This window comes from Alosa sapidissima, chromosome 4 (genome assembly GCF_018492685.1).
Source record: "Alosa sapidissima isolate fAloSap1 chromosome 4, fAloSap1.pri, whole genome shotgun sequence".
Taxonomy (NCBI): domain Eukaryota; kingdom Metazoa; phylum Chordata; class Actinopteri; order Clupeiformes; family Clupeidae; genus Alosa; species Alosa sapidissima.
The window spans coordinates 21,320,855-21,342,026 of NC_055960.1; the positions used below are offsets into that span (position 1 = coordinate 21,320,855).

The following is a 21,172-nucleotide window of genomic DNA, read 5'->3' on the forward strand; positions in this document are numbered from 1 at the left end:
ATGGGGTGAGAGGGATATCTTTATCCAGTATGTTCATATAGATTTATGTCATCTGTAGGCTACTGGGCCGCGGGTTTCACATATGACCTTAAACATGAGCTCGTAAACATGAACTCTGTCATGCACTGGTGTCTAGAAGGCTGTACGGGCTGCGTGATAGTAAACTTCACTCTGACTTCCCTTGTACGGAATATATAGGAATAAAATGTGTTGACAAGTGGTTCATGCCAGGCCAGACAAGGGCATTCACTTACTGTGCCTTTGGTGAACCACTCTTGCAACATAGCACAAGCCCAAATAATTGCTTTTAAAGGGCACTATAACGTAACCTGACCCTAGCCAGATGAATTTCGTTCCGCTATATCTCCGCCTAGCTTCACTCACATCCATCTGGGACCTCTTCCATTGAGAGTGATTTCTGCAACCGACTTTATGGTTCAGCCAATCAGGATGCAGGGCGGGAGTTTCATAGATGTGACATATAGCGTAGAAGCGACTGTGACACTGTTATTAGCGTCACGGGTTGGCTTCGATGTGAGTGGTTGAAGTAGCACGTCAATAGATGACGGACAAGTGGCTTATTCAATCATATGCAAGCATTTTTTGATTAGGCCCAGCCTTCTGAAGCAACACTTCAATGGATCGGTTCCAGATGGATGAGTGGAGCTAGGCGGAGCAAAATTCATCTGGCTAGGGTCAGGTTAACTATAACGTGCACATAATTAACATCTACATAACTAATAGCGTGACCTCCAAGTCAGCCTTTCTGGCCCTCCAATGACCTGTTATATGTAGCAATCAAGTAGAATATTGTCATGGCCTGTTACTGAAGCTGGCAATGTGCAGAAAAATACACGGACACAGATACAAAAGTACCACCCTCTTTCAGTAAGGATATTGTGAGAAAATGCTAAATCTAATGAAGAAACAATGATCATACATTGTTGCAGTTCCAGCAATCCTAAAACAAGAAACCCAAGGTTGTAAACCCAACAAAGACTCTCTTGGTCAAACCATGGATTCTTTACCAATGAGTTTCCCTCCATCATGGGATTAGCCAACCTGTCTCCTGTTCTAGTGTTAAATTGTTTGATTCATTGTCGACCTAGCCTATGACACATTGTCCACATGATGATTGTCTTCCTGAGAATCTTCATTTGCTCCAGCAGGTCAACGGGTGAAGGAAGTCGAAATCACAAAAATGTTCTGAAGGCAAGGGAGCACAGACATTCAAATTCATAAAATGTATTACCAGTGTTGTAAATCATCTCCTAAATTAATGATTTGCGAATGAAATCTAAATGCTGTGTTTATGTTAACCTGTGAGAACTGGTGGGGAATGCTAGTTTCACAACTCCAACTCGAGTCTATCGCATAAATCAGGGACAGGATGGATGGGCGAGGGAGGACAGAACATAAGCACCTCATCAGGACCCAGATGATGCTCCTACTTTTGTTAGCAGTGTTGGGGAGCCGTCCGGTTAGTGCACACGTGCGGAGAAAGAAAACAAGCAGGCGAGCTGAACAGGAAAGTGTGCGGCGCTCACACAATGCTACAACTTCAAGACCAAGGGAAGACTGACGAGATATAGAATTGTAGTTTTTTTGCGTCTTTTTTTGGAGATATTCCTTTGAAAGCCAGTAAAAACAAAAACAGACATTCCTCAAACAATGGGCATTCTGTGTCCCACTGCATTGTGTTCTAAATCAAAAGATAGACATGCTAGTGCCGAGGTATTCACCTTTGTCCTTTGGAACACCCTGAATGACTTATCATCGGATTGTGTAATGCTGAAATCATTTGAGATGTAGAAATCAATTAAGTCATCCACTTTTGACATTCTTCTCTTTTTGAAAAGCATCCTCACATTACCCTACAAGGTATGGCTTTTATATGTTGATATATGCATTGGAACAATCTTGAGTGCTGTTGAAGTTATTGGCTTTTCATAACCAACTTTATATCTGAATATTTGGGGCTGCAAGAAATAGTCACACAGACAGCCTTGGTAATAGTGTGCTTCTCTTGCACTTCTCTTAATATTTTCTGATTTTTTATAATCTCATTCAGCAAATATGCATAACATGCTGTAAATCTTTACAATGAAACATAATTTGTCAAAGTTCATCATATCAACAAAACTATTCAAACTTTGAGCAGTTAATTGCATTTAGATGAAGTAGTTCTCAACTGGTACATCTTTGTATCATTCTGAAGCAAAAGCCAAAGTAGGCCTCAACTCTTATACTCACATTCACATGAGCTATACTTCTGTTCACCAACACATAGATACCTATGGTTCTATCAGAAACCACTTCCTGATTGCATCTTGCAATCATTTCTGCATTCCAAACCCCTATATTGATCACATGTGCAGGTACACGACCGGTTGCATCCAGTTCATTGGGCTACTACGTGCAGGTTGGCTTTCCTCTGTGACACTCGATAGACCTGTGCTGTGCAACCACACTCCTTTTGGTGAATGCACGCAGACGGACAGCTCTATGGCAGCCTGTGCCATGCCGTCATGTGATTGCCCGGCCGCGTAGTGGGCTCCTGCACGTACTCCACCAAATGATCTCATTCAGAGGACTTTTTGTTTGGCTAATACTCTGCTTTGCTGAGCTGCTCTGCCTAATTTGCACATTGTACAAAGCACAGCAAGGCCTTACGAGAACAGCTTTTTTTGTCTCTGAGAATGTCTTCCAAAGAATAGGAGAAAAGGGAGGTTCAGCTGATCTAGTCAGTGCTGTGGGTTTCTGTGTTTTGTGATGCAAATGGAATAATTCTGTACATATGTAAAATGAATCTATTATATTTTTGACATAGATAATTGATATATAAGTAGAAATAAAAGATAAATAAGAAAACTTGCTTCATTGAAATATGGAGCACTATACAGTTTCTCCCATGCATATGGTTCTATGGAATTGTTGTTTTGTTTTGGCCGAAACCTTTTGTTCTCCGCACATTCCGTGCAACAGGTCCATGGTGCTGTTACATAACTGAAGAAATCCCAAAGCGTGACAACTAATTCCACACTTGATCAGCTTACAATAGGGAGCATTTTTAAAAGCCATGTTAACAAGTGAGTGGAGACTAACCTTTTCTATTTGCACAAACACGTGTGGTCTACCCTGGTCTGCAAAGATAAATCACCATCTAACCACAGTTCCAAGATAGATGGCATTTGCCATGTAGAGTACTGCTGCTGCTGTTAAATGTTCAGCGGATCAGTGTAAAAGCATTCACTTTAAAAATAGTGGATCTTTAAGGCTCTCTTAAATGGCTCCACCTTTGTTCGTCAGTTGCATCATATCAAGGCTGAAACAGCGTCATCCTTGCGCATTTGGTACCAACATGACGCATGGTCGACCGGATGAGGGCTTGTTCCTCCTTTGAGGTTTTTCACCCCATGGGACCGAAAGGGAAACGGTGACCCCCATTGATCAGGTATCTACAAAAAAAAATGAACCTGACCTAAATTTTCAGCGGAAATCATGACAAAAGGGAGCATTGTGCGCCATTTCTTCGCTGCAGACTAAATAATCGCATCTTGCCCCCCTGGTCAGGGGTCTTGTTCTGAGTGAGCTTGCGTATATGTCAGGCATTGGATCGCCTGAGTAGAAGGCCTAGGCCAAGGCTAGTCAAACACCACACACACACAACAAAGGCACCCACTAGGTGCCTGAGACACATGCCTCTGGGTGATGTGCAACCCCTTAACACTGGCCTGCTTTAACTCTATGCACCCAGTGCACCTTGGCATAGATATATAGGTCACACAGTAGGGTGGGGAATCTAAACCTGGACCCCCTAAGACCTTGGCTTACACCAAAAGCACAGGGGTCGGCGATGAAGAGATTACAGGGACTGTTTACATCTTTAATCAGAGAGGAACAACAATGCTAGCTCATGCCAAGGGTTTTTTCCGTAACAAAGTTTAATGACGCTAATTCCGTGTTTATGTTTGTACTGCACAGGGACAATAGTCGTTGTATCACATCATCATATTACCACAAAACCCTATTGAGGTTATCATAAAGCTATAGAAGAGATACAACTCGAGTCTCTGCTAAGAATTAGCTTGTGAATGGCATACAGTCTTTTGGTTTCCTTTGGTTTCTCTCACAGTTGCTTGAGTGCTCATTGTTCAGTTGTCATTGTGCTTCACTGTTGGGTTGGATAAGGAGGAGAACAATTACTGAGGTTTCTGGTGAAAGAAAGGCTGTTTTTGGAGAGTAATGCTTTCTGACAGGGTGAACAAGAAACAGTTCAGGCCATGCGTGTGGTTTCAAAGATATGAGAGTGAGGAGCTCTCACAAAAAGACAGTACACAAAATAAAGTTAAAAAATGAGTGTAAGCTAGCAGAGCAGTGGCAGGTAAAGTAACTCTTAGATGACACTAAGACGCAGGCTGTTACCACTAAGGTGCTAAGAGTTGTGTTGGCATGTGTTCCATATCAAAAGCATTTTCTCTGGATTTCAGAAGAGCGATCTAAAAGCTGTTATGTTGAATTTGTGAAGTCAGAAAGGAAGTCAAAAATAATGGAAATCAACGAAGATCAAAGCTAAATAAGTAAAGTATGTATGGCCCTAAAATAAAAATGGTTCAGTGTGACATTTGGCTGAATTGTTTGGGGCTTTGTTTTACCAAAATCTTTTGTCCGGATCTTAGAGCTGCCCATAAATATCAAAGACTATAAGAGGACATAATAAATGAAGTCTATTCTTCCACCTTAATTTTGTATCACTGCAACTGTGATGTCTACATCCGACTGTAAAACCGTGCCGGTTCATTTAATGCTAAGAACTGAACAAAACGTGATACTGGTTGTCAGGCTATGGATATCAATGTGTGCAAATGGCTAACTTTGTATGCTCGTTCATGTGCTTTACTGATAACATATGTTTGTCTGCAGATATCTTTGTGTTTACACTGTAAGAAATATTTCAAAAGCCAACAGGAGGACAAACAATCCTTCCTGACATAACCCTTTCAGTCTCAAGCTTATAGTGCCAATTATTACTGGTGTACCTACTGGTGACATGACCATGTATAACAAATGATATAGCATTTTTACCATCCCTTTAAAGGCACAATGCAGGGCCATCCCTTTAAAGGCACAATGCCGGCCCATAGTTGCAACCACCCTTGCAACTGTGGGCCGGCGGGCCGACGGCCTCAGTGTCAGGAAGTATAACGAGTGTAACGAATTGCTTTACTGCATTCAAAAACACATACACGCCAGGCACCGGCTAGAAAAAGGTAGTGATGGAGTTTCTCAGACATTCGTCATGACAGAGCAAGCGAAAAAGCAGAGAAAACAGTAAGGAAATTGCCTATAGCCTACTGCATAGTTTACCTTTAAGTGCTAATTTTACCTCAGAGTCTTTTTTTAGTCAGAGGACAAGTCTCTTTTTAACGCTTGTCCTTATCACCCAGAAGTCCACCTGAGCACTGCATAATGGGACTGGGAGAGGTTGATCTCATTTTAGACCTTGTGATATGTCAACCATTGGAAGTAATGGGCACCCTCTTGCCAGGGCATCCTGGTTACTGGGTGGCACGCATTTCATAAGGCCAAGGACGCTGCCCTGACCCACAGAAAATCTACACATGGCGGGTCTCTGGCCAGATGGCAGGCCCATAGTGCCTACCATTCATTGGCCTTCTCTTGTTGCTAACTCTGTCTCATCATTGTCTGGTGCTATTAATTCTGATTCAGTCATTCAAAGCACCGAATATGATCTAGATCCGGAATGTAATATTTTGCAAAGGGAATTCTTTGTCATAACTAACCTCTGTTCTTCCTGCGTCTTCGACTGGTCAGGGGAAGAGCCAACATGCAACTCGCTCGTGACCATAACCTGTGTCGGCCAACCGCCTGTGCATGCACAACGTCTGGCACGTCCGAAATCGGAACACACACAGATGCATGCCCGCTCCACTCGGCAGAGAAGTGGCAGTTCCCAGCAATAAATGTGGGCACTCTTGCTGGTGTCAAGTGACTGCTGCTGATTCACATACAGTCACTCACAGACGTGTGGCAAAGGGGAGGGGAAGTTCAACCTGGGTAGGACAGCTATCTGCCTCATTTGTACTGTGGCCACCACTGTTGCAGTGTGTGCTTCAACAGACGCTGACAACATGGTGGAGCAACGTATCCTTGTTCACGAACACACTCATAATTTGTCTTGCTATATGTGCAGTACTTTAAGCACAAACCGATCACATTTTGGTTTATCAATGTCTTATAAACAATAACCCATTTGTTAGCAGAAAATCCATTGCTTGGAGAAAAAAAAACTAGAGATTTGGATCAGATCCAAGTATTCTCTCATTATGTTCATTTGCACGTACAATTTGAAACTTGCCCCAGTACATACAAAGCCTGTACATTCACAAGTTAAATTAGTCATGCAGGCGATAATCTCTATTATTATGACCACGGCGACCACATAGCCATACAAAAGATCCAGTTTAAAATATTATAATCAATATTGAAATAATATAGGGAGAAGTGATTATTAGACCTTGAGCAAATGATTGTACATGGTATCAAGGTAGCCTGAACAAAAAGTAAACAAGAAAATATATTCATGATTTCGGCTATGTTCATGTTTGGCAAACACCACCATCTGAGACCCAGAGCCTTTTTAATCTCCCTCACAGCATTAGAGTTACACACAGGACCATTATGCATGCTCTTAATGGGGTGGGAGAACTGCACAGGGCAACAAGTTTTTCATTATGCAATGTCTCAGAGGAGTAACTGTGTGTGCAATCTGAAAATACAGCATGGTTCTTAATGTTTTATGTTGGTTCATTCATTATAATGTATTGTTAAAGTGAACAATCCAGACATCTTTATGATAATTTGAGCATGTGAGAGAGTCTCAGTAAATGACCAGTGCCTAAAAATGCACAGTAAGAATATATCTGTAAATTCTAACTGACACCTCCCATATGGTCAGTAAATCTGTTTGAGAAGGAAATACTAACAATTGTAACGAGGTGATGGGGAATGGGTGGGACACTGAAACTGTCAGACACCAAACAGGACGAGGACCACAAAAGCGTCACGTTCAAAAGTTTATTTAAGGGTTGGGGGTTTCAGGGGTTCCGGGGGGGGTACAGGAGTTCCAAGAGTCTGCGTGTGTGTGTTCCCCCAGTAGCCGAACAGCGATGGCAGGAGCTGGATGATCCGGGAAGTCCTGGGGGAAACACACACACAACAGCAATTGAAACGAAGCAGCAGTACAGTCAAGGACTAGGCGGTATTCGTAGAAGAGGGACGGAAGGCAGGTCAAGATTACCGGGGCTGGAGAACACAGAAGTAGTCGAGCGGGTCCGGGATCACAGGCAAAGAGTCAGAGGCGTTTTCAATAAACAGGCAGGTAACTGGTGCTGGTTGCAGACGATCTGACAAGTGTGGACTGAAAAGCAAGGCTTTATATAGAGGGCATGATGAGTGGTGAATGCAGTGCAGCTGGTAGGTAACGAGGGTGAGGCAGAGCAGAGCAGGAACAGGTGGAGGTCATCAGACTTCAATCAGCACGTGTTACCAGGCAGAGAGAGAGCTCATGACAGAACCCCCCCCCTAAGGGACGGCCCCAGAAGTCCCCAAGAGTGACACCACGTCGGGAGGGCGGAGGGGAGCCGGTGGAGGGCTAGAATTCCTCCGAGCGGTCCGAGTGAACATCCTCATCCTCGGAGGGAGCTGGAGGGTCGTGGACAGAAGACGGGACAGGTACCGAGACAGGGTCAGGGTCAGGCACATGACAGGAAGCCGGGCGGGCAGGACGGTTAGGGACCCCTCTGGGGCGGCCCCTACGGATTGCAGGTTGATCAGGATGCAGACGGTGGAAGTCGGCGATGAGTGTCCGGTCCACAATCCGACTGGCTGGCACCCAGGTTCTCTCCTCAGGTCCATAGCCCTCCCAGTCGACGAGATACTGGAGGCCCCTACCTCGCCGTCTGGACCGAAGCAGGCGTCGAACGGTGTACACCAGCCCACCGTCAACGAGGCGAGGAGGAGGAGGAGGAAGCGGCACGGGGACCAGCGGGCTTTCATGCGTCGGCTTGACTTTCGAAACATGGAAAGTAGGGTGCACCCTCATGGAGGTTGGCAACTGGAGCCGGACTGCGGTTGGGCTGATGACCCTCTGGATAGGGAACGGGCCGAGGAATCGAGGTGCCAGTTTACGCGATTCCACCCGCAGTGGGAGATCCTTGGCTGACAGCCACACCTTCTGGCCAACACGGTAGGCGGGTGCCGGCGATCTTCGGCGGTTAGCCCCAGTGGCATAGCTGACAGCTGACTTGAGTAGCGTGGCACGAGCTTGTGACCAGGTACGACGGCAACGGCGGGCATAGGCGAGGGCAGACGGGCAGGACACATCTCCTTCCTGGCTGGGGAACAGGGGGGGCTGGTAGCCATACACACACTGGAAAGGTGACATACCAGTGGCAGAGCAGGTGAGGGAGTTGTGAGCATACTCTATCCACATCAGTTGTTGTGCCCAAGCCTGGGGTTTGCGAGAAACCATGCACCGCAGCGCCTTCTCCAGCTCCTGGTTTGCCCGCTCGGATTGACCATTGGACTGGGGGTGGAACCCAGAGGTGAGACTCACTGTGGCCCCTAGAAGACGGCAGAACTCCTTCCAGAATGTAGAGGTGAATTGCGGGCCTCGGTCAGAGACAACATCCTTGGGCAGCCCGTGTAGACGGAAGACATGATCAAGAACAGCCTGGGCAGTCTCTCTGGCAGATGGCAGTTTAGGGAGGGGAATGAAGTGTGCCATCTTGCTGAACCGGTCAACCACAGTGAGAATGACCGTCATCCCACCTGATGGTGGGAGGCCAGTTACAAAGTCCAAGGAGACGTGGGACCAGGGTCGTGTGGGCACAGGCAAGGGCTGGAGTAAACCAGCGGGGGGCCGAGTGGAGGACTTGTTCTGATTGCAGGTGGGGCAGGCACGGACGAATTCTCGGACATCCCTTCTCAAAGACGACCACCAAAAGCGCTGGGCAAGGAGATGGCAGGTGCGGGCGGAGCCCGGGTGGCAGGCAAGGCGGGAGTTGTGTCCCCACTGTATGACCCGGGACCTCAAATTATCTGGGACGAAGAGACGACCGTCTGGGCATGCACTGGGACTGGGATGGTCACGGAGGGCCTCTTGAATTTCCTCCTCGATATCCCAGGTCAGGGCAGCTACGACGCAGGGATCGGGCAGAATTGATGCAGGTTCCTGGGAAGGGGCGTCATCCTTATGAAACTGACGGGAGAGAGCGTCCGGCTTGGTGTTCCGAGAACCTGGGCGGTATGACAGGGTGAAGTTGAATCTGGTGAAAAACAAGGCCCAGCGGGACTGTCTGGGGTTAAGACGTTTGGCATTGCGGATGTATTCGAGGTTTTTGTGATCGGTCCAGACCAGGAACGGAACTGTGGACCCCTCCAGCCAGTGACGCCACTCCTCCAGGGCAAGCTTGACAGCCAACAGCTCACGGTTTCCAACATCATAATTGCGCTCTGCAGGTGAAAGCCGGCGAGAGAAAAATGCACAGGGGTGCAACTTGTTGTCCTCCTCTGCCCGTTGAGAGAGTATGGCCCCGACTCCCACGTCTGAGGCATCCACCTCGACAACGAACTGCCGGTCTGAATCCGGCATCTGGAGGATGGGGGCAGTGGTGAACCGGGCCTTGAGGGTATGAAAGGCTGTGTTGGCCTCTGGGGTCCAGAAAAAGGGGTGTTTGATGCTGGTCAGAGCTGTGAGGGGAGCGGCGACGGAGCTGTAGTTCCGGATGAATTTCCGGTAGAAATTGGCAAAACCGAGGAATTGCTGCAGCTTCTTCCTATTCCCCGGAACTGGCCAGGAGGTAACTGCCGAGACCTTTGCGGGGTCCATCTGGATATTGCCTTCAGCGACGATGTATCCCAGGAATGACACAGTCTGAGCATGGAACTCGCATTTCTCCGCCTTGACATAGAGAGAGTTCTCCAGGAGCCGTCGAAGAACCAGCTGGACATGACGGGTGTGTTCGGACAGAGTTCTGGAGAAAATTAAGATGTCGTCCAGGTACACGAAGACGAATTTATTCAGCATGTCCCGCAGCACATCATTCACCAGCGCCTGGAATACCGCTGGGGCGTTGGTGAGGCCAAATGGCATTACCAGGTACTCATAATGGCCGGTGTGGGTGTTGAATGCTGTCTTCCACTCGTCACCCTCCCTTACTCGCACTAGGTGGTAAGCATTTCTAAGGTCCAGTTTGGTGAAAATAGTGGATCCCTGGAGCAATTCAAAAGCAGAGGTGAGTAAAGGCAGAGGGTACCGGTTCTTCACTGTGACATCATTCAGACCTCGATAATCAATGCAGGGGCGAAGAGAACCATCTTTCTTTCCCACAAAGAAGAACCCGGCACCAGCAGGAGAGGAAGACGGGCGGATGAGTCCAGCTGCCAGGGAGTCCCTGATGTAATCCTCCATAGTTTTTCTTTCAGGAGGGGATAGTGAGTAGAGGTGACCTTTGGGTGGAGCAGTCCCAGGGAGGAGATCAATGGCACAGTCGTACGGACGGTGTGGGGGCAGAGATGTGGCTTTGGTCTTGTTGAACACCTCTCGGAGGCCATGGTAACATTCAGGGACATTAGAAATGTCGTGGGCAATGCTGGGGGGTACTGAGCCGGGGGGCAGCGAGGCAGCACGCAAACAGGTCAGGTGGCAGGCATTTCCCCACTCTTTCACAGTTCCGGAGGCCCAATCGAGGTGAGGATTGTGGAGACGGAGCCAAGGGTAGCCCAGGATTAGGGGTTGGCCTGGAGAGCTGAGCAGGTGGAAGCGGATGGTCTCTCGGTGGTTTCCTGACACCATCATTGAGATGGGGGCTGTGATGCTGGTAACTGTGCCAATTGCGTGACCGTCCAGGGCCCGGGCTGGAACAGGAGTGGACAAGCGATGGCTTTCCAAGCCCAGCTGACGAGCAAGTCCTGTGTCAATAATGTTTGCTTCTGCGCCAGAGTCCACCAGGGCTGCCAGGGTGTGGGTGGAATCAGACAGGTGAAGACAGACTTGGATGAGGGGTTTACGGCTGATGGAGGGCTGAATGTTCATTGAGCTCATCCGGATTCCTCCTACATCTGGTGAGCTCCGGCTTTTGCTGGACAGGTGGCGACTCGATGACCATCACCACCACAGTACAGGCACAAGTTGGAGGTGATGCGTCGCTGGCGCTCTGCAGGGGTTAGGGAGGTGCGGCCGATCTCCATCGGTTCAGACTGGTCCGGCTGGCTAGATGGTGTGGCAGGTGCGGACAGAAGGGCAGTTGGGACACTCCGTGTGCTGGTGGATGGACTCTGGCGCCCTCTCTCATGACGGCGGGCCTGGATCCTGCGGTCGATGCGGACAGCCAGAGCAATGGCTTCATCAAGAGTGGGGGGTTGATCATGGGAAACCAGCTCGTCCTTTATGTAGTCCGCCAGGCTGTGGAGGAAAGCATCCACCAATGCTTCCATGTTCCAGGAGCTCCGACTTGCCACGGTTCGAAAGTCGATGGAGTAATCCGCAACAGTCCTTCTGCCTTGGCGAATACTCATCAGGATCCGAGATGCCTCGGCTATTGTGGATTCCAAATCGAATACCTTGAGCATCTCCTCTGCGAATAGGTTGAAGGTTGCACATGCTGGGGTCTGGCGCTCGAACTCCGCCGTTCCCCAGAGTCGAGCTCGGCCCGTCAGGTGAGTGATCACGTAACCGACCCTCGCCCCTTCAGTGGCAAAAGTCCTGGGTTGCAGGGTAAACTGGACACGGCAGCTCGTCAGGAACGCCCGTACCTGGGTTGGGTCGCCGCTGAACCGCTCTGGATTGCCGATCCTGGGTTCTGGGGCTCCGGCAGCCACGGTAGCAGTGGACTGGGCAGGAGACTCGGGTGCTGGGCCGGTGAGCAGGCTGGCTGGGGCTGGGCCGGTGGGAGCAGGCAGAGGAGAAAGGTTGGTGAGAAGTTGAATGATCATTGCAAGTTGTTGCTGTTGCTGCTGGAACTGCTGACGCTGGCTCAAGCCGGCTTGAAGTAGGGAGGCAATGTCAGCAGTGTTGCGGTTTACCTCTCTCTCTGTCTCTTCCAGGCGTTGCATGGCGGTGGGTGGTTCTGGTTCGTCGGTTTCCATGCTGGTTCGACCGTGCGCTGGGTCCATGTTTGGTCAGATCGTACTGTCAGACACCAAACAGGACGAGGACCACAAAAGCGTCACGTTCAAAAGTTTATTTAAGGGTTGGGGGTTTCAGGGGTTCCGGGGGGGGTACAGGAGTTCCAAGAGTCTGCGTGTGTGTGTTCCCCCAGTAGCCGAACAGCGATGGCAGGAGCTGGATGATCCGGGAAGTCCTGGGGGAAACACACACACAACAGCAATTGAAACGAAGCAGCAGTACAGTCAAGGACTAGGCGGTATTCGTAGAAGAGGGACGGAAGGCAGGTCAAGATTACCGGGGCTGGAGAACACAGAAGTAGTCGAGCGGGTCCGGGATCACAGGCAAAGAGTCAGAGGCGTTTTCAATAAACAGGCAGGTAACTGGTGCTGGTTGCAGACGATCTGACAAGTGTGGACTGAAAAGCAAGGCTTTATATAGAGGGCATGATGAGTGGTGAATGCAGTGCAGCTGGTAGGTAACGAGGGTGAGGCAGAGCAGAGCAGGAACAGGTGGAGGTCATCAGACTTCAATCAGCACGTGTTACCAGGCAGAGAGAGAGCTCATGACAGAAACAACATTGGCCCATGTGACATCAAAAAAATAGAGCTGTTACAAAAATTCTTAAAATGACAGAAATAGGACAAAATTGTCGCTCATTTTTCCTCCAAAACCTCTGATAATGGTTGGTAGACCACACTGGTATTGAATTAATCAATAAGTTAATCACATACAAAACACACACATAAAAACAAAACAAACCAGAAACTAAATGGTTTTATTTCTTCTGTGGACATTGAGCCTCAGTCTAAAAAACCTAAAAATCTGCATCTTAAACTCCCCACACACCAAACAATCAATTAACCTGTAATATTGTCTAATGTGTCATGTTTATATATGCCTGACGTGCTGTTTCTATCCTTTGCTCTGTATTCTATTCAAGCACAAACTGACCGATTTGTGTCGGGTAACACGACATTGGGATTTGATTATCTAGCCTGCAAGTCAGCCCGACTTTATCCCATCCACAAAATGTAAGGATGTCTATGATTGGGATGGCCTTGTAGCGATAGAAATACTGGAGACAGTGTTGATAGTTCCTAAAAAAATGGCAACGATTTATTTCCACTTTGGTAGCAGGTAACCCGCCAGTCAGGAGAAATAGGAAAAAACGAAAGTCCAAACAATAATTTAAAATCAATCACTAAACTTCTAAAAACATATGGTAACACTTTACTTGACAGTATCGACATAAGAGTGACATGGCACTGTCATCATGACACATGAACCCTAACCCTAAACTGTTATGACTAAAGCCGAATGACACTTAACTGCTCTAACCGCCCAAGTCGCAATATTGTGTAACAGGACAAGGTCCACGCCCCTTGTCTAGCCCAGTAGTGCCTTTGCGAGTGGCTCTTGTGGCTCATTCGGAGGCGAGCCAATTAGTGCAGAGAAGTGGCTATATAAATTGTAACTTTTAATTTGGAAGTCGACGTCATAGCTGCATACCGTGGTTCGTCCACCTGACCCCTGCCTTCACCGCAGGGATCCCTTGTGCTGTTTTGGCCTCCTGCCTGCTGTGCACACATCCAGTGATATTCCTGGTAGGTTATTATGGCATTGTGTGCGTAGTTTCCTGTATGATGTAGGCTAGTATAGCTAACGCAAACTTTGGGGGTTTTAGGACCGCTGTCGGCTGCTGAACATGGGCCTCATAACCGACCTCAGCTGATTGGTATGTAATTTTAACGGTCTTCAAAATAATATGTAGCTTGCGTGGGTTTTAATTGTATCTTTTTCGTGTAGCAGAGCTTGCAGTAACACAAGGAGCGGCAACATCAAGGCTACCTTGGTTCAAGTTCCGAACGCTGCTGTTTTGTCTGCACCTAAGTTGTGTTGGTCGATTTTACATATTTTGTTTATTGTATGTTTGCATATCTTTTAACTTACACACGGGAGAATAACTGTATACCGGACGCTCTCGTCCAGCATTAGGCCTCAGCTATTGTATAAAATACGATGCTCACCACACTATATGTGTGAGTGCATACTGGGCAGTGTGTGTACTAGGAGTGTTGGCTCCTTTTGATTTCCCTCTCTCGCTGAACAGGAGTTGCAGGCCAACAGGGGTGGCGGGCTATCTCGTGGTGGTGGCGTCACTTCACTTTTCCTGCTGTGGTTCATTTGCTATCGACATATTCACGTGTGGTGTGTGTGTAGACCCTTCCTCTGATATACTCTCCAGTCCTGGGTAAGCTCCAGCCCTGTTCCTGGCTCCTCCAATCCCTCCTCAGCCAGTAATCTAATATGCACATGCTGGTGTATGTGTGTGTGACTGTGTGTGTATACATGTGTGTCCAGGCCTTAGGCCATTTGTGTCAGTGCCTTAGTGGCAAGTTCTGACTGTCTGGAGAGAACTCACTCCCTGTATGTTTTTAGTATTTGTAAATAAAAACAGAGTTTATTTTTGGAAACATGCCTCTGGTTTTCTGTGTTCACAGACCTGTGTTGCCTGGTTGGGCTTCAGATAACAAACTATCGTCCAATTCATTGAAGAGTAACCTACCACTTGCCACAATTGCGACAAACGTCATTACTGAATAAAACAGACGATAGACCCGAGTCTCATTTGTACTCTTTACCACTAGTTGGCAGACATCCAGAGCTTCGATTCAAGCTCAGATTTGTTTGTGACAGTTTTTAGGAAGTACGCCAGAAACACACAAAGAAGACGTGCATTTCCTCCATAACGCTAAAGTGATGCAGGTCATAGTTTTGTACAAATTGAAACAGCAATGTTGAAAAAAAAGTTCTCGTCTGATGAAGTCTTGGGTCTGTTATTCACCTATTCTGATTCTGAAAGAGAATCTATACCTTTTGGAGAATATGATAGATCGTCTATTGACAGTGATAGTCACGGTGCGTCTGACCAGGCTGCTTTATAGTAGCATAGGGTTTGTGGTTATAGTAATAGTTTACTATGTTGGTTTACATGTGTCTTTTTTCCTGTTCATTTGTTATGTGGGTGAAATGACAAAAAAAGAAATTAAAACAGCTCAAATATGTTCAACATCTAGTATTTACTGAAATGTGCATAATTTGAGGTGGTTGCCATTCAGTGACATCATAATATGCAAATTAGATGAGTAAATGTACCCCCTTCATAAACTTTTGTTCATACTCAATGATTTTCACATGTACATTGGGAGCTTATTTCTGACCACTTTCAAGCCATGGCCTTTTGAAATTTTGATGTGAACATCCAATGTTGTTTTTTTTAAACCTGACTAAAGGGTTAATAATAACAGAAGTGTTATGTCATAAACGTTTATGACTTGTTTATGACACATTCATGACAGTGTCATGTCACTCTTATGTCGATACTGTCAGAGCCATATAAAGGTAGAGTTGCGACAATGGGTGTTCAAAATTTGTTAAGGTCACGTAGTTCATGTAAACTTCAAAAAGTTCCCGGAAGTGATTGACAAGGAATTAGAATGCATTAAATAAGCTACTGTTCAATGAGACACAGAGCCACAATTTTGGGTAATTGACAGACAATAAATGCATTGATATACAATATCTATAACACAGTGTAATTATTGTGTAAACTGTGGAGTTATCCTACCATTACAACAATAGGCTATTAAATTAAATTCCAGACCGTAGCCTGCTAAATATCGGAAGCTTTTTTCTACCTTTTATGTGTCACTTAATATTAATTTCTGTACAAAACCAAGACGGGAGATTCTTTAGAAAACGCAATAGCACCCACCCCATAAGTGTAGCCTAGGCCTATCTAAATTATCGTTGACCTACCTAAAAATGACCTAGTACATGACTCAAGAGCTGTAAACAGTGTTTTTGAGACTGCGTGTAGCCTACAAAAGCGCATGGAGATTTTAATTTTGCAACGAGAAACTGTAACACAGCAAGTCTAAGTCTGACTCTACTTCCTTCGTCAGCTAAGGAAATTCAAAGTTTCTACATCCATCATGAAGGCCTTCTACACTTCAGCGGTTGAGAGTGTTCTAACTGGTAGCATCATCACCTGGTATGGGAACTCCACAGTTAGAGATTGTAGTACTCTGCAGAGAGTAGTGCGCTCAGCTGAACGTACTAAGAACTCAACTCCCTGCTCTACAAGATATCTATTCCAGAAGAGTACTCCTAAGAGCCCAAAAGATTCTGAAGGACTCTTCTCATCCTAACAATGGATTATTCCTACCGCTGAAATCAAGAAGACGCCTATGTAGTCACAAAGCCAGAACTGAGAGACTCAGAAGTTTTTATCCTCAGGCCATCCGAACTCTGAACTCACACTATACTGACTTTGCACACATTCACTCCTCAGCACTCTCAAACATTTCCCAACTCTGAATTCACACTACATGTATACTGAATTTGCACTCATTCACTCCTCAGCACTCATGACCCCCCCCCCCCCCCCCCCACACACACACACACACACCTACATGACTTTTAGCACTTTTACATCCCTCTCCCTATACAGATCTTTTATTTATTTTCTTATTTCATCACACGTCAAAACACACACACACACATATCTGACTTTCTCCAACTTTTGCACATCTCCATAGAACTTTTTATTTATTATTTTTGATTTCTCCTCCATCTACCCATGTCCTTGATTGCCTAGTCTTTCTCCCCCCTTTCTTTTGTTTAGTCCACTGAAGGTTATCCACATATCAAACGATTAAATACACAGTTATGGAGGAATTGTTTTGGGGAAGCAGTTGCACTATATCCCACTTTTGCTGCCTTTAAGCCACTTAAATCCATAGCCTAGATGAGCATTGCGCATACGTTACAACTTGACGTGAGGGTGAAGCTAAATGCCCAAGAAACGTCACGTCATAAAAGTTGTAGGCCTACTAAACGCAAAAACTTAATGACAGCTTGTTCGTGGTGGTGTAGTGCTGCCTAATTGAAATGGGATAGGTAAGGGTTATCTTATATTCGGCTATTACGTGTGGCACATTTATTGGGCTTAGCCTCTTTTAATTTATATGAGGAACTGATAAAGACTGAGCAGCAGAAAAAGTCATAGTCGATACATAAATCGTTTATTATTATAATTAGGCTACTGTTCTGAGTCTGAAATGTTGGCTACAAACAGTCTATACTGCTGTAACTGCACTGCTGCTATTATTAATTGTTAACTTCCGGGAACTATTTGAGGCTTCCATTAGCTGCCATTGTTGGAAAAAAATGGAACATTAGCGTCAATGGAGTTGTCGCAACTCTACCTTTATATGGCTTTGGATACTGTCAAGTAAAGTCTAACCAAATATATATCAAAATTAACTTTGACAATTCTTTTAAATTATAGGACATGTACTGTATCAGGCATAGACTTTTTTTAGGCTTATAAGCAGGTGCCGCCCAGTAGCTCACCTCAGACCATTCTACCTCCTTCTGCTATATTCTTATATATTAGGGGGCAGCCGTGGCCTACTGGTTTGGACTTGTAACCGGAGGGTTGCCGGTTCGAACCCCGACCAGTAGGCACGGCTGAAGTGCCCTTGAGCAAGGCACCTAACCCCTCACTGCTCCCCGAGCGCCGCTGTTGTTGCAGGCAGCTCACTGCGCCGGGATTAGTGTGTGCTTCACTTCACTAATTCACGGATTGGGATAAATGCAGAGACCAGAAATAATTCAGTGGAAATGCATGGATTCAGTTGCTTCCAGTAGCAGCAACTGGAATCCATGCATTTTCACGGAATTATTTTTGGAATCTAATCCCTTATCATACTTGTTCGTTCGTATTCGTTGCTCGACTTATCGTGACTAAATTCAAGATGGCGTCGAACGGTAAAATTCCTTAAGGTACTGTCTGTATAAATTGTCTTGTAAATAAACTACCAGTGCTTTTTCAAAGTTCTCTATATCTCGTTTTTAAATGTCAAGGCCCTCGGAAGTCTACCAATGAAGTATGGAGCTACTTTGAGCCTCGTAAATGGTGTAAAACAGTGATTTATTTGCATGGCTAGGCCAATGCCCGAGGCACCACAACGAAACACTGTGTTGGTAGCATTGGCTAACTAGCGCCAGATTTCTGAGTGCAGGGGACAAGCCGAGGTGAGCTATGAGACATACATTCACACTCGGTATCATGTTTCAACACACTTTAGGTCAAAATCACACCGGAATTATCCTTTAAATCCCTGGCCTAAACCATTGCACAATTCAACAATCAATCCTCTATATAAATACCAGTATACATTCTCTATATCAAGATCCACAATTACATATAATACCATAAGACAAACCATCCCATCGCAAGGCAATCAAATTACATTATTCCATAACACCATATATAGCATAAATTACCGAAAAAACCCCAAACACCCCTCTTATACATACGTGACCTCTGCTCATCTATGACGTCACACCCAGCAAACTTCAAAGTACTTCCACCCTGAAAGTAAGTCTCTTAACTAATATTGTTACGTGTGCATTTGTGTTTTGCAGTTGCCGTTATAACCATGGATGCTGTTTGTGTTTGTGTGTGCAAATAAAGTGTTTTTTTAAATTGTGTTGTCCGTTCTGTTTGTTTAGCTCGAATGAACTGCAGCCGTAAAGGGCAGCCACACCGCTACAATGTCAAATTCCTTAATCCCTGTTTTCTGTTTTATTGCGCTGTCAATATCTTGTATAACACATGCAATAACAGAATCTAAACATCTCACTTTTTTTGGAAACAAAAATCAACTGAAGCGCGCTCATGTGATGTGACCAGACTTCTCAATGGAGTGACTCCAAATTGTGTGGGTAGCGTAAATTCGGGCTGGCTTCCAGATGACAGATTGACTTGACTGAAAAGATAATGTTGAGAAATCAGGATGGGGGTGATACAACTAAAGGCTGAATGCAAAGGGGATGAGATTTACACCCTGTGCTAAAGAAAGGGTACACCTTTTCAGTAAATACATGTGTAAATGTATAGATGGGCACATTATCCTCTGCACTGAAAAAGGACAATTTTCCCTGGTCCCAGTCCAGCTGAACTTTGACCAGCCTGGGTCTCTTCTCCACTTGAAGTGTGACCTTTGGGGCTCTATACTGGTCGCCACACAAACGAATAGTCCAAAAACCATTCTCCGGATACGTTGAGAACTTCTCTTTGACTTTAACAGATTTGGAGGCCACTCCCAGAATCCAGTATGTGTTGTCTCCGACATCAACCTCCCAGCTGTGATGGCCAGAATCAAAGCCTTCGGCCGCTGTGACACATACACACCTGCTAAACCTCTCTGGGTTAGCGGGGACATGGCCTGCTTTCTTATACCTAAGACTGCTCAGATCCTCTGAGATCGTGAGGTGGGCATTAGCAGTGTTAGGATTGAGAGTTACTGGGAACTTCTGAACAAGCCCCCGCATGTCTCTCCAAACTCTAAATTTTAGGGAACTGATATGACTGGCCACGTCTATGAGCATTCCTGCCATGGTTTCCAGCTCTGTTACTGGCTCCACTGCACGCTGCATTCTCCTGGCAGTTTCCCCGTATTTCTGAAGAAATGGCGTGTTCTCCATCCCTGCCAAGTCCTCCTCCAGACTCTTAATGGTCCCCGAGAGGGAACTGATCTCTGCCGTCACGCTGAGGAGTCGCTCTCGGAGTACTCTACTCTTCTCCGCTTCCTCCTCTCTGAGGAGGCTGATCCTCCTGACTTCCTCCTCCAGCAGGAAACGCCGGAGAGCCTCAAACTCTCCTTTCATGTGCCTCTCTGTCCGTTGAACTTGTGTGTGAACATGCTGAGCCATCGTCTCACAGTGGTGTTTGAGTTTGGAAAGAGCCGACAATCTCTCTCTCTGAGCCACCAGTGAATCCTTCATACCCTTCTTACAAATCACTGCAGCCTCCTCTGTTGTATAGTGATCACTTCTGGGTTTGCCAGAAGTGTGACACCCTGAACAACCAGGCAAGTTATGACTGGGAGAAAGATGCTTCTCACCTTGTTTAGTCTTTGGCAAACTAGGCTCCCCTTTATCCTTTTGCTGTGAGAAAGTTGTGCACGTATTCCTGAGAACCAAATTTCGTACTGTGTGATTCATTGAGGATGGTTCCCTGCACACAGGGCACTCTCTAAGAGATGAGGTGGTGTCTATCTGTTCCAGACAGCCTCTACAAAAGCTGTGACTGCACCTCAGGACAAGAGGATCCTTGAAGACATCAAAACAAAGAGGACAGGTGAGCTCCTCTTCCAGCAGTGAGAGAGCTTCTGCCATCGCCCAGCACTTTTTCTTCAGCAGTACAAGATCCAAGGTGTTTTAGCATAAACTCAGACTCTAATTCACCTGTCTATGACAGCAACATAGCGTATTTCAATGACATAGAGCTGTATGTGGACAAGCTGTATTTTACGATATCCTGGCAAGAGAAAGTGAAAGTGTTTTTGCCTTAGCTCCTCCTTCCTACATTTCCATTGCACCAAAGAACAGATAAAGGCATGTGGTAAAGACCATTGGGTATAATTTCCTTTCTTTTCTTTCATTTTAGACATCAAGTCTTAACTGAGCATGCTTGACAGTCAGAATCAATAAAGCCATAACTCTGGCAATTATATCAGTTATTGTAACTGAGCGTGTTTTACATAGCCAGAAACAAATCATTAATGTGGTAGTGCAGTAGCCTAGTAAGACAATAACTTCATCATTTAACCCTCATGTTCGGTTCATTTCATGTTTACTAGTTTTGTGTTCCTGGTCAAAAATGACTGCTGCATTATAACTTGTTATAAATCCATAGTAATACATATATTATCATCTATTGTTGTGATAGACCTTTGTATCAACTTATATTCTATTGGATATTACCAGTTCTGAACTTCAGATATGAATAATTTCTATATGGCCTGCATGCCTCATCGACCTGAGCTGATACAAGTCAGAAAGGGGAAGATACTATTGGGGAAAAGTTCCAGTGGGGGCTGGCATAGAAGCAAAGAGGGGGAGTGA

General features: G+C 45.9%; 1 protein-coding gene and 1 long non-coding RNA gene across 3 annotated transcripts; one reads left to right on the forward strand and one right to left on the reverse strand.

Moving 5' to 3' along the window:
- Window positions 1-1,197: 1,197 nt before the first annotated feature.
- On the reverse strand, window positions 1,198-20,655 carry LOC121706640 (nuclear factor 7, ovary-like). The gene is made up of 3 exons (XM_042088549.1): window positions 18,629-20,655; window positions 2,193-2,200; window positions 1,198-1,206 (listed from the first exon to the last, which is right to left on the reverse strand). Exon 1 carries the CDS (start codon window positions 20,441-20,443, stop codon window positions 19,055-19,057), a length of 1,389 nt encoding a protein of 462 aa, XP_041944483.1. The 5' UTR covers window positions 20,444-20,655; the 3' UTR covers window positions 1,198-1,206; window positions 2,193-2,200; window positions 18,629-19,054.
- Window positions 13,655-14,667, forward strand: LOC121706642. Of its 2 annotated transcripts, XR_006031092.1 has the most exons (3): window positions 13,655-13,797; window positions 13,878-13,928; window positions 14,000-14,667. It is a non-coding gene; the product is annotated as an uncharacterized LOC121706642 (long non-coding RNA). The 2 variants fall into 2 exon arrangements; XR_006031091.1 differs by having other exon boundaries at window positions 13,878-14,667.
- Window positions 20,656-21,172: the final 517 nt, after the last annotated feature.